The sequence below is a fragment of the Salvia miltiorrhiza genome, chromosome 7 (assembly GCF_028751815.1).
Source record: "Salvia miltiorrhiza cultivar Shanhuang (shh) chromosome 7, IMPLAD_Smil_shh, whole genome shotgun sequence".
Lineage (NCBI taxonomy): Eukaryota > Viridiplantae > Streptophyta > Magnoliopsida > Lamiales > Lamiaceae > Salvia > Salvia miltiorrhiza.
This window is the reverse complement of record NC_080393.1, coordinates 3,409,779-3,424,066: the sequence shown is the minus strand read 5'-3', so window position 1 is coordinate 3,424,066 and position 14,288 is coordinate 3,409,779. Positions and strand designations below refer to the sequence as shown.

General features: G+C 36.8%; 3 protein-coding genes across 3 annotated transcripts; 2 read left to right on the top strand and 1 right to left on the bottom strand.

The window, feature by feature from the left end:
- The first annotated feature begins 1,521 nt into the window (after positions 1–1,521).
- Positions 1,522–4,548, top strand: LOC130991682 (uncharacterized). Its single transcript, XM_057916025.1, has 2 exons — positions 1,522–2,405; positions 3,192–4,548. The coding sequence occupies exons 1-2, from the start codon at positions 1,636–1,638 to the stop codon at positions 4,369–4,371; spliced, it is 1,950 nt and encodes a 649-aa protein (XP_057772008.1). The 5' UTR covers positions 1,522–1,635; the 3' UTR covers positions 4,372–4,548.
- Positions 4,549–8,550: 4,002 nt separating this feature from the next.
- Positions 8,551–10,775, bottom strand: LOC130993057 (putative late blight resistance protein homolog R1A-10). The gene is made up of 2 exons (XM_057917776.1): positions 8,781–10,775; positions 8,551–8,646 (listed from the first exon to the last, which is right to left on the bottom strand). Exons 1-2 carry the CDS (start codon positions 10,773–10,775, stop codon positions 8,551–8,553), a joined length of 2,091 nt encoding a protein of 696 aa, XP_057773759.1.
- A 1,956-nt stretch (positions 10,776–12,731) lies between these two features.
- LOC130991681 (uncharacterized) lies at positions 12,732–14,185 on the top strand. The gene is made up of 2 exons (XM_057916024.1): positions 12,732–13,340; positions 13,412–14,185. Exons 1-2 carry the CDS (start codon positions 13,319–13,321, stop codon positions 14,020–14,022), a joined length of 633 nt encoding a protein of 210 aa, XP_057772007.1. The 5' UTR covers positions 12,732–13,318; the 3' UTR covers positions 14,023–14,185.
- Positions 14,186–14,288: the final 103 nt, after the last annotated feature.

Genomic DNA, 14,288 nt, shown 5'->3' with positions numbered 1-14,288 from the left:
TCCAATAAATCCAACACCCTAAGCAAGCTTAATGTGAAAAACATGGGAGATAGATTCCTATCAAACTCGAAAAAGAGTAGAAATGATCGAGCAAGTGACATCTCTGATGAGCCATACTCATCATCTTCCACTCCATATGATGTGTGAGAACTCACACGACGCAGGTTAGAGAGTGTGACCTGATTAGGGGCATTCTTGACACATAGAAACTTGTCATCATCAGCTTTCCTGATGCATAAATCTCTCAAAAGATCATGCATGCTGTACCTCTTTACTTCATTTAAAAACACATTTTTTTCTTTATCATTATCAATACTAGAACGAGTCCGTGGCCAGAGCTAGAACAAGCCCGTGTCCCAGATTTCTCGAGCAAGTTGGGATAAGGTGAACTAAACTGTTGCTGAACAATGATGATGGTGAATTCTTCATCGTCCTAAATAAATTCAAAGATTATGTCACGATGGACTCGAACTCAAGATCTCTTTTAACTTCGAGTATTAACCACCCTACCGTTAAATCAACATAAACTAATATTATATATATATATATATGTGTGTGTGTGTGTGAGCATTGTCACTTATATAGTTAACACTAGACATTATAAAGAGACAATTACAAGATAAAAGCAAAAATAGAGAGAGAGAGAGAGAAAATGTAACTTAAGATGTCATTTGACTTTCGGTATTAACTACTCTACCGTTAAATCAACACAGACTAATACTCCCTCCGTCCCTAAAATAACTTCCTCTTTTTCCATTTTGGGACGTCCCCCAAATAACTTCCTCTTTATTTCTTTCCATTTTTGGACACCTACCCCACCACTAATAATATTTTATTTATTCTTACTTTTCACTTTTCACCACTCCCAATACTAATTATAACACTTTTCACAATTTCCAATAATAATTATCACTTTTTCTCCACTATCAATACACTTTACAACTTTTCATTAAAACCCGTGCCGTCCCCAAAGAGGAAGCCATTTCAGGGACGGAGGGAGTATTACATATATATATATATATATATATGTGTGTGTGTGTTTCCGAGTATTGTCAGTTGTGTAGTTAAACTAGACATTATAAAGAGACAATTATAAGAGAAAAGCAAAAGATAAAGAAGAAAGAGAGATAGAAGATTCTTTGAGTGAGCTAGCAACTTTCTTTATTAAGATGGGAAGTTTGTGCATTTATTCCCTTTAACCAATATTATATATAAATATATTTTGATAAGTAATTAACAATTAAATAAGTAAAATTAAAAATTATATCATGATAAACTCGAACTCAAAACCTCCTTTGACTTTATGTATTAACTGCTCTACCGTTAGATCAACACACATACTAATTATTATATATATCTGTTTCCGAGTATTATCGCTTATCTAGTTAAAACTAGACATTATAAAGACACAATTATATGAGAAAAGCAAAAGATAAAGACAAACAAGAGAGGGAAAAAAATAAATTCTTTGAGTGAAATACTTTATTCATGTGATACTTTGGTGAGATGAGAAGTTTTGTATGATTCCATTCTATATTTGCTATATGTTTCCAAAACTCAAAGCTCCATTCACATCCACCTCTCCCAGAAAAAAATCAATTGTAGTTGAGAAGGAAAAACTCGCACACAAACATAATGTGTGAGGAAGAAAATGAGAGAGACCACTATTGGAAAAAGCACCATCCACTTGCTTTGGTGGAAACTCGCAGCAAAACTGATAAATGTTTCATCTGTAAAAGGAATTTTAGTAGTGGAGAGAAAGTTTATGGATGTGGCGAGAAATGTCGGTATCCAATGCACCAAGAATGTGCAGGACTGCCGATGAAGATTAAACACGCAATGCACCCACAACACATACTCTCTCAAGTATTCCACAACCGTTACGATACCGAAGCAAAGGCTTGTGCAATCTGCGGAGAGGTTGCCAAGGGAGTCTTCTACAGATGCACGAGCGCAGAATGTATGTTTGTGATGCATATCAGATGCGCGCAGGGAAACGGCTTGATTGATGCAGCTGATGATGACGACGATGATGAGCAACGTGGCAGCATCATAGATCATCCGAGTCACCCCAGACATAAGCTGAGGTTTACGAGGAAGTGTTGTTCCTTCATGTGTGATGCTTGCGGCACCACACACGAGGGGAAGTCTTACATGTGCTGCAAAGCTAATTGTCATTATTGGATCCACGAGACATGCGCATCCTCGGATCTAACCATCAAGAGGGAAGACCACCATCACCCACTCTCCCTCTCTTTTCATGTCCCTCCTCTATATATGAAATATGACTACAAATGTGATGTGTGTAGCCAATATTTACTGTCAAAATATTGGATATATCATTGCCAACTTTGCAGCTATGCTGTCCATCTCAAATGCGCGTACAAGAAGTCTCCCCAAGCCAGGTACGCTCGAATCAATATTCTCGTGTCATTACGCCCCAAACTATTTTCGCACTATCAATTATATCTTGAATTATTGAAAATAATTTTTTAAACCTTGAACTATCAATTTTGTATCAATTGTACCCTTTATCCATTTTTTACCCTTTGAATTTTTAATTAGTAGGCCATATAATCACGTCGTTTTATATAATATAAGCGCAAAACGAATAATTCTAAATAGATCGTGGTATCCGGTGAGCCACGTCAAATTTTTGGGGCAAAAAAAAATGGACGAATGGTACAATTGATACAAAATTGATAGTTTAAGGTTTAAAAATTTATTTTCAATAGTTTAGAATATAACTGATAGTGCAAAAATAGTTTGAGGTTTAAAATGATATTTACCCTTTTTAGAAACCTTATAAATTATTTAGGTTTATTTTGAAGTGTTTGTAAGCTCATAAGTTATACTCTTTCTCTGTCTCCCAAAATTATGCATACCTTTCCTTTTTGGTATGTCCCCCAAAATTATGCATACCCTATTTTTGAAGACTACCCCACATATAATTCTTACAATTTTACCCTTATAACTTACACTATTTACTCATAATCTACTTAACAATACCCTCAATATGGGACCCTTTCTCCACTGTCATTACTACAAATAACTTTTTATTAAAACACGTGCCGGAGTCAACCATGCATAATTTTGGGGGACGGTGGGAGTAAGTAGTTTTAATCTCAGCCAAACATCTCCCTTATTTATCATCATAAAGGCTTGTTAAGTAGTGTTTTTGTTGCATGTAGAGAAAAGAATGACGATGAGAAAAGGATTATGGTGTTCCCAATAAGTGATGTGGGTGAGGACCAAATTGGAGCTTTTGTAAGGAGACAAGGAGTAAATATATCAATACCACCCACCCCTCATCATGATGTCGATTATGAGTTCCACAATCACAAACTTATATTAGTCCCATCATCTCCAGAAGAAGAAGAAGATAGTGATGATGATGGGGAAGACCAATATGGTCGTAAAAAATCTGAACTAATATGTGATGGGTGCATTACTCCTATATTTCGAAAACAAAGATCATTATCTTCTTCTTCTTCTTCAAGTAGTAAAGATTGCTGCTACATGAGTTGTAGCAGTGGCTGCAACTATAATCTTCACATGGCGTGCTTCCACTTGCCACCTCGCCTTCCCTCCATTCCATTCCACTCCCAATCTGGTCACGACCTAATCCTCGGATCTTTTGATGAAATCCTATATGAATATTGTCACGTGTGTGGCCTCAGTTCAAATGGGTTGATTTACAAGTGCACAAAATGCTTATTTAAAGCAGACATTAAGTGCGCTTCTATGCCGAACACCATATATCACACGGCTCACCCACAACATCCCCTCAACCTCCTCGGTAAACACGATGTTGTTCGGAGACAAGATTACAAAATCTCTTGTTGGGCTGATTGTAAATCCTCATATTTGGATGATTATTACAAGTGCGGCAGCTGTGAGTTCAGTGTGCACGTTGGATGCGCTATGGTGTCGACATCAAATGCAAGCCGTAGATGGGACAGGCATCACCCGTTGCTATTGACGTACGATGCCTATCTCAACCATCCGGGTGAATTCTACTGCGATGAATGTGAAATAGAAATGAATCCAAAGAGCTGGATGTATCATTGCCGCTGGTGCGATATATCCTTCCATCCCAAATGCTTTATCACCACATCCGGTCTGGGTAGAAACATCAAGTTCGGAAAGGAATATGTGAATGCGGCAGCTCATCCACACCCTCTCGCCTTTCAACTTCTCACCACAAAACGTCGATGCAACTTTTGCCGTGAGGATAATTATGAATGGCCTGGATTTCATTGTGCATCATGCAACTACTTCATTTGTTACTACAAGTGCGGTAAAAAAATGCTCGGAGATGGCGACATGAAGGTAGTCGATCGGCCACTAAAATACATAGATATATCATGATGATTTACCTTAATTGGCTCTTGTATTAATGCTTTTGTATGATCGTTTTAATTCAATTTGTCTGTGTGTTTGTTGTTTGTAATTCAATGAAATATGAGATGTTCTATTAATTTTGTGTCTGTGTTTGTTGCTTGTAATTCAATGAAACATATATAATTGAATTTTGTTTTAAGGGTTAATAGAGGGGATAAAGATTCTTTGATTATTTTAAAGGGGGAAAATTAATGATATCTATTCATTTTGAAAGATAAATTGTTTTTTTAGAAAAAACCACATTTTACAAAATACTTTCTACTTATTTATGATCTTTTTACCCTTATGCTGAGCATTAGTACATATATTTTACACCAGTGTTCGATAACTTGACTAGTAAAGGTCGAGTATGTCGAGCATTAATATATAGTGCATTTACTAACAAAGTTCAACCATTAATTAATGCACGATTTGCTCAACTCGTAGCGGTCGAGCATTGGTGCATTAATTTACCACTAATATTCAACTCGGAGAGACTGGGCATCAACTTATTTACTATAAAATGCACTAATGCTTGACATATACTCACAGTGGTGGAGCATGTCGAGCAAAGTTTGCGATTTAAGTGGAGCATGTCGACTCACAGTGGTGGAGATGGGGTTGGTGTCGATTTAAGTAAGCAAAGGTTTCATCATTATGAGAAATTTGCTTCAAGATATATTTGCATTGTTTTGCAATTTTGTAAGTGGTGATATCTGAGTTTGTTGGATTTAGGGAGTTGGTAGTTTAGATGGTTTGCTTCTAAATCTTTTTTGGACTTAGTCTAAATCTTGTATTGGACTTTCTTTGATAATTTAATTAAATCTCATTTTGTATTGTTTCTTAGAGGAAATCCATTCTAACAATGACGTCACATCTGCTAGAAAGAAACTTGCAAAATCAGATAATCCCAATTCTTAATTTGCTTAAGACATTGGTCATTGGTGTATAATGTCGGAATGATAATATAAGTATTTTTATTGTTAAATGTGGTTGTATATAAAAGAAAGAAAAGACCTAGTGATATAAGTATTTTTATTGTAAATAATATTCATACGTTGGGACTAAAAAGTTCTAACAATGGTGTCTTCTATTTATGGTGTATAATTGTTGATTTTCTCTTAATATTTCAATTGACGTGGTTGTACTTGCAGTTAGAGGGTACATGTTTTTTGTTACATTTTTTTGAATATATAGTTTATTAGTATGATTTCACTTGTAAAATTTTATAACTGCACAATATAAATTGCTGTTAAAATTATTTTGATTATGTAATTAATTGGTATTTGGCTCCAAATGCATTAAAAATCACAATTGGGTCAGCGGATCTAATTAATAAAAAATTATCAAAAATAAGCTCCCGTCTTGTGCTCCTTTTCTTATCTTGGATTTGAAAATCGATTAAATATAAGTTTTCTAAAAAATACTACTGCGTGAATTCCAAATTAATTATTGGATTATACTCCACAAGAAATTCAACTATATGTCCAATGATTAACAATTAAACTATTTTGAATCAATAAATTAGTGTGTTATCTGGAAAACAATTACGGTTTTCCCCCAAAACGAGCCCTAACTTATGCTAAGCGCCTCAACTTCGATTCCCCTGAAAAACCCCTTTACGCTATTGCATTCCTCAAAAAGCACCATTTCACCGATTCCGATATCTCACGCATCGTTAAGAAGTGGCCTGTGGTTCTGAGCTGCGGCCTCGAATCTAATTTTCTGCCCAAGTTTGAATTTTTGCGTAGTTTGGGATTATCGAGCTCAGAATTTGTGAAGATTCTGACATTGCAGCCACATTTGATGGATAGAAGCTTAGAGGGCCAGATAATCCCATGTGTTGATTTCCTTCGTGGCCTCCTAGGTTCCGACAAAGATGTCGTGTTCTCAATCCTGCGCTACCCCGGCATTCTTGGGGAGAGTTTGGAGAAGACTTTGTTGCCTAATGTGGGAATCTTGGTGTGCTTGAATCCCACATTGCAGCCTTGTTGAGAGCTCTTGATCCTGGCAGTGTTAGGTTAATGGTGCAGGAAGTTATTGATCTTGGGTTTAATCCTGTGAGGCTGTGACAAAGGGTTTCATCACGGGGTTAAAGGTGATGAGGCAGCTTGTCTTGGAGGGAAAAGGTCAAGCATTACACGAGATGGGGTTGGTCTGAGGATCAAGTGTTTGATGCTATCAAGAAGTATCCAAGGATAAGATCACCAAAATCTTGGATTTTATCATCAATACAATGGCGTGTGATGCTTCTATTTTCATGACCCGGCCGGTGATATTGACGTTAAGCTTCGAGGGTAGGATTGCACCACGGTGTGCCTTTAACCAAGTCTTGTTGTCGAAAGGTTTGGTCACGTTCAGGGAATCGAGCTTGGCCTCGGTGATTGTCTGTAAACCGAGCTTGTTTGTCGAGAAATACGTGAAGCGATTTGGGGAGAAAGATCCTGAGCTTTTGAAGCTATATGAGGATCGTTTTGGTAAATCTAAAGCTTAGATTTTTCTATGTGCTAGCTAGAAACTAACAGTTACTGACTACATTTGGTTTATTTAGAAACACATTGTGTCTTTATCGTTATCTATGCTAGAACGAGCCTGTGGCCGGAGCTAGAACGAGCCGGTGTCCCATATTGCTCTAGCAAGTTGGGATAAGGTGAAATAAACTGCTGTGGTTGAACAATGGTGATGGTAAATTCTGCATCGTCCTAATATTTTGGTGGTCAACATTTTTGTTATATATCTAGCATATGCAGAGAAGGGATTTTGGATGATAGGCACATTGTGTAGACTGGTGTGGCGCTGATGATTGTAATCAAAGCTTTCATTGCATTGTTTGCAATATTGTAAGTGGTGACATCTCTGAATTTGTTGGATTTGGGGAATTGATAGTTTAGACAGTTGTAGTTTTCATGGTTTGTTTCTAATTTTTTTTTTGGATATAGTCTGAATTTCGTATTGGACTTTCCTTGAGAATCGTATTAAATCTTAGTATTTTTTATTGTTTATGAGAGAAAATCGATTCTTGTTTCTGTGTGGAGATCTTGCTTTTTGATCTATTTATTTATATGTTGAAGGTATGAATTGATTGAGAATGCTATTATAAGAGTTGCTTCTCTTCAAAAATATGAGAGACTTAACTAATTTAAAATCAAACCAAGTTTTGCACAAAGGCCAATGCCGCTAAATACCAACATTATAGATTTATGATCAAGAAGTAATATCATGCATGCCAACTTTATCTAGGTAAGTTCTAGAACTAGAAATGTTCAAAGACCATAATTCATCCGAAACTCCAAATTAATTAACTTTGACAAAATATATATTAATGAATTAATAATATCATACTCCCTCCGTCCACGAAATGAGTACCCATATTTCCTTTTTCGTCCGTCCACGAAATGAGTACCCATTTCCCTTTTTGGCAAGTGTACCCCACACATCTCTTTAATTAATACACTCAAAAAGTGGGACCCTTAAACTATTCACACTACACTCCATACATTTCTTAAAACCCGTGCCGTCCACCAATGGGTACTCATTTCGTGGACGGAGGGAGTATTATAACCAAAAGACAAAAATTAAGAAAAAAAATCCAATTAAAGGGTCAAGTCTCATTAAAAGTCCCATAGCAAAGAAAAAAAAAGTTACTCTTTTAAAACAAAGCAAATTGTGAAGCAACGCGAGATAAGAGAGGAGAAATCAAACGAGTTTCAACAATGTAGAGATAAGAAAATTAAATTATAAATTCAAATTATAAGACTGACCTAATCATATGTTGAGATGATACGAAGTTGGATGTAGTTCTCGTATTCAGATTGTTGCTCCTCTTGAATCTGTTTCGCTGAGGCCACTGCAGAATCGCTGCAATCTTCTAACTCGATTAATTGGAGGCTTTGGATTTCTCCAATGCCGGCGGGGATTTCCTCTAGAAAATAACAATCTCGTAAAATGAGACGACGCAGTCTAGGGAAGTTGGTTTCATCAGCTCTCCAACGCACCAGTTTTAAATCCCTGAGTAGTAGAAACTGCAATGACCTGAATTCATCTCCTTCGGCTATTTCCCACTTTTCTCCTTCTGAGTCTTCTTCATTATCATCATCATCATCATCATCATCATCTTCTTCTTCTTCTTTTTCTTCTTCTTCTTCTTCAGTCTCATTGCTTATGAAGTCACATTTGAGTAGCTTGAGCAATTCCAGATTTGGTAGTGCACACAGAGCCGTCGTCGCTACCGGAGTTATTACACAACACTCCAGAACTAATTCTCTAAGAGTAGATGGAAATTTGAGTACACGCAGATATTGACTGTATGCTGACCTCCAGCTTAATGTTTGGAGTTTGTGAAGATGACTCAGATCAACAACTTCTTCACTCATCCATGAGTCTTGTTGATTATATACGATTCCCAGTCTTTTTACATTTGGAATGCTTTCCAAGAAACCCCTTCTAATCACTGACAGATTTAGCCTCACACTCCATATCGCCTGCAGCTTCTTCAGAACAATTTTTTTCATGTAATCATCTCCTATACAGAGTGGCCTATTCAACATGATGAGATGTCTTAACTCAGACATCTCCCACAAGTCAGCTGGGGCAGAGTGGTCGAATAGATTAGCAATCAATGTTTGCAAATTACACAATCTTGAGATTCCACTTCTAGGTAATGAATTGCAGCTGATAGCTAAGTAGCGTAAGTTCACGAGTTGTAATATTTCTTCCAGGAACTTAATCTTATCCTTATGCATTTCCAATAAATCCAACACCCTAAGCAAGCTTAATGTGAAAACCATGGGAGGTAGAATCTGATCCACCTCGATAAAGAATAGAAATGATCGAGCAAGTGACATCCCTGATGAAGCATACTCATAAGTATCTTCCATTCCATATGATTTGTCAATACTCACACGACGCGTGTTAGAGAATGTGACCTCTGCAGAATTCTTGACATGTAGAAACTTCTCATCATCAGCTTTCCTCATGCATAAATCTCTCAAAACATCATGCATGCTGTACCCCTTTGCTTTTCCATACCAATTAGAACGTCTAACCAAAAGTAGATTCCTCTCGATGAGTGCCTTTAAATATTCCTCTGCCTCTTCTTCCAAACTTTTTTCTCCATTAGATTTCACAAATCCTTCACCTATCCACATACAAATGAGTTTTGAGGCCTTAATCTGGTAATCTTCAGGGAATGCTCCCATATATAGGAAACATGGCTTCAAGTGAACCGGCAAATGGTTATAACTTAAGGATAGTATATTGGAGAACTGCTTGTCTGATTCACCAATTGCAGCTCTTACGTCGTTCCCAATATTCTCCCAAGCCTCTTTTAACCTTTCCACCTTTGACAACAGCCCTCCAATCACACTGATAGCTAGAGGAAGCCCACTGCAATCACTCGCAATCTTCTCTCCAATCCCTTGCAGTTCATGAGGGCAATCCTCTTCTCCAAACACAATTTGGCTAAGAAGATCCCAACTTTGAGACTCGCTCAACAACTGCACCTGATGCTGCAGATTCTTCGAGTCTGCATATTTGGCGACATCTGATTCCCTAGTGGTGATCACAATCCGACTCCTGTTGTTGTTGTCCGGGAAGTACATCCTTATCTCATCCCAAAATGTGGTGCTCCATATATCATCTAATACAATCATGTATATTCTACCATACAAGCTCCTATACAAGATATCTTTTAACTCACTATCTACCTTTTCATTATGTTTGTCACATTCTTCTTTTCCAATTATACAGCGGAGAAGGCTTAATAGAATTGACCGCATATTGTAATCTTGTGAAATTGTGGTCCAAGCAAGATAGCTAAAGTGCTCAACAATGGAAGGATCTTCATAAAGCTTTCGAGCAAGAGTGGTTTTACCTATACCACCCATACCTACGATGGGCACGATCTCCAGCTTGCTTTGCATCCCGGTCAGCCGATCCTTCAACTTCGCCAGATCTTCATCGACTCCCACCACGATGCTCTTCGAGCTCGGATCTTGCAACAGAGAAGCACCACTCGTTGAACTGCCACTCGACATCGTCTTCCCCTCCGCGAGCTTCACCACTTGTTCCATTACAGAATCAAGTTGTTGCATTACTTGTTGTAGATCTGGTGTTGAAAAAGTAAAGCTCACGCCTTTAGGGCTGGAAAGCATTTGAGCAACCATCTGAGATTCAATGATATCTTCTGCTCTATGTGCTGCTTCTTGGATTTGACTTTCCAAATTCTCTATATTTTTGGGGAGTGAAGATTTTTCGAGAATCTGGTGCAGAGAAGCAGCTTTTTGGAGGAGGGATTGGAGTTGTGGTTTGTTGTGATCAAGAATCCAGCGTGATTGTTCAGGATTCAAGATTTGTTGAAGGATGGAGACGAGGGGTTGAAGATTGTAAGCCATTTTTCTGATCTCTTCTTACTCACAATGGATAGGCAAATTTGTAGACAATAAATTAAGCAATCTGTATAGCTAGGCAGCTGTTGTAATGACTTTGAGCAAATAAAACAAAATTGTAATTTGATAATAAAATATTGAGTAGTTGCCTAGTTGGCTATATTTCTATTAGACTATCTTTATCAATGACCTCAACAACCCAATCTTTTAATAAAAAATTTATTTCTCTCTCTTCCACATCTACAATCTATAATTTATTTAAATCCTACAACTTTTATACTTTATCAATAACCCATTACAACCTAAATATCTTTTCTTTTACATTATTTATTATCATATTTTTTTAATAATACAATGCCAAGTGGCATATATTTATTGGATTAAAGAGGTTGTGTTTTCGGTTGGTCTGCAATTTGCAGACTAACCGGTCATCAAACTTTTGATTTTTTAATCATTTTTTTTGGTTTCAAATTTTTATCTTATTTGCACGACCGGTTGTGCGGTCATGGATAATCATGGTCTTAGGATGGTCGTAGTTTTACATCTATGCTTTGAAACCGGCCTTGGATTTGCATATTTTGAATTGGGTGCATCCATATGATCTTGGAAAGAGAGTTGAATATTTTATGTTTTCATTCTAAGTTAAATAAGGGGGAAAAATATGCTACAACATGCAGATGATTTGAGAAACTGGACTCAAAATCTTTTACATCTTCGATTTGAATTGTCCATTATAACGATGCTAAAAGAAATACTCGTTTTTTTTATTAATTAAAGGGATTTTGGCAAATAAAATCACGAATTATTTTGAATTTGTAATTTTAGCGTGACTGCGTGACTTTTGAAGTGTGGTAAATTAAATTACCATTTTTTGAATTTTTGCAATTTCGTCCCCCCAATTTTTTTCGGTCGTCGGATTGTTGAATTGAAGTTTACGTGGATTAGTTCGCCACATAATATTGACATTACGCGTTGTTTTCTATAAAATTGATTAATATTGAAAATTATGGTGCAAACACATGATACAATCTCTTTATAATTTGGAAAAAAATTAATTGAAATCGTGCGAAACGACGTCATTTAAGCCTCACAAAAATAGCGTCGTCTTTACTAATTCACGTAAGCTCTAATTCAACACTCTGGCGACCGAAAAAAAATTGGAGGGACGGAATTGCAAAAATTGAAAAAATTGTGATTTAATTTGTCACGCTTCAAAAGTCGCGTTAAAATTGCAAACTCGAAATAGTTCGTGATTTTATTTGCCAAAACTCGTTAATTAAAACAAAATACTTGCGGAGTTAGGGTTAAGGTTGTAAACGAATCGAATCGAATCAAATACCATTATATTCGATTTGTATTCGTGAAACTATTCAAGATTCGAATCAATATTCGAATACTTTTTGAATAGCAAACCTGATTTGTATTCGATTCGAGTTGATATTTGAACTATTCGTGTTCGATTCGTTTCGAAATTTTGCACAGAATTATCGAAAATAATATTTTAAATAATATAAAATTCTAGAAACTAATAATAATTCGCACAAATAATAATATAGTTGGAAAACGAGTAATTTAGTGAGCATCCAGTTTATATAAAAATTCCACAATACATTCTAATCCTAAAAAATATAATTAGAATTAATAACCAAAATCATAACGGAATTGAACAATATAAGATTCATCAATTGTGAACCACAATAGTTGGACGCTTCCTTTGCTTTGCTTACTTTATTTATGCATATTAATTAGATATGTATAAATATTAATCGAATCGAATATTTACAAATATCGAATCGAATATCGAAATTTTCAATTTGTATTTGATAATTAATCGAATTAAAAATATGGTTTGTATTTGAATTCAATTCGTAAATTTTGAAATACGAATATCAAAATTCAAATACAAATACCGAATCGAACAAAATTATTTGATTCATATACAACCCTATTTCATAATGGCAGCGACGCTTCTTGATTTCGAAACACTGAATACAGCTATTGAGCGCTTTCAATCTCGAACTCAGCAATGTTAAATTCAATCAGCAAAATGAAATTTCAAAGTGGAAGAATCTCGCATCTCACTTCACGTTCATCGTCATCCCCCAAATTATTTGCCCTAAAATTCAACCAGTTCGCATCATCACCTTCAAATGCCTCGAATTCAAACTCAGAAAATTCCAATCAAGACTCATTTCCTGCAACATATCTCCAAAATTCATGTGGGTTTCCCCCAGAAATTCCCCTCAGATGTTCCAACCACCTCAAATCAAATTCCCCAGTAAACCCCAATTCCGTTATTGCATTCTTCAAGAATCACAATTTTTCCGATACCCAAATCTCTGTCATCGTCAAGAAATGGCCTTTGGTTTTCAATCACGCTCCCGATTCCATTTTCCGGCCAAATATCGAAGTTATCCGCAATTTGGGGCTCTCGCCCCCTGACATCGCTAGGATTCTAACAGTGGCGCCATATCTGCTAGAAAGAAACTTGCAAAATCAGATAATCCCAATTCTCGATTTCCTTCGCAGCTTCCTACATTCCGACAGAGATGTATTGCTCTCTATCAAGAGGTATCCGTTTCTCTTAGACGCGAATTTGCTCGACACATTGGTGCATAATGCCGGAATGTTGAGATTTGCAGGTGTGCCTGAACCCCACATTGCCACCCTACTGCGAATCAGCCCAGGAAAATTGGGCGTTCAACCCGAAAATTTTAGGGCAATGGTGGATGAGCTTCAAAAATTAGGGTTTAGACCTCAAAGAAGGAAGTTCATTGTGGGGATAATGGTGATGGGGCAATTAAGCAGTTCAACTTGGAAAGAGAAGATCCACTTCTATGAGAGGTTTGGTTGGTCTGAGCATGAGGTGTTGGATGCTTTCATGAAGCATCCTCGCTTCATGTCAGCATCCGCGGATAAGATCACTCGAGCCCTCGACCTACTGGTTAATCCGATGGGGTGTGATCCCTCTGTTCTGATCAAGTGGCCCCAAATATTGACACTGAACTTTGAGAGGACTTTGGTGCCTAGATGTGCATTCCATCATGTTTTGGTGTCCAAGGGCCTCGTCGGGCCGGGCAGTTTGCTGCAGATGTTGAGCCATTTGCGAAGCTTGAGTTTGGAGAGCTTCGAGTTGAGTTGTGCAGAGAAAGATCCTCAGCTGTTGAGGCTGTATGTTAGGAAGTTCTTAGCATCAAGAAGGAGTGTTATCTTTAGTAGAATGATGGAATCTTCTGACCAAAAAAAAAAGTAGAATGATGGAATCTTGATTGTTAGAAAGTTTTTAGCATCAAGAAAGATTGCATCTTTGGTAGAATGATGGAATCTTGATTGTTAGAATGTTTTTAGCATCAAGATGGATTGTGTATATCTTTGGTAGAATGATGGAATCTAGATTGTCAGGAAATTTTTAGTAGAAAGTTTTGATCTTTATAGAATCTAGATTGTTAGCATCAAGATGTTGAGAAATGGAGCTTGAAAGTAATGCTCATCCACATCGTGTTAATAAGGGTGTTTAGT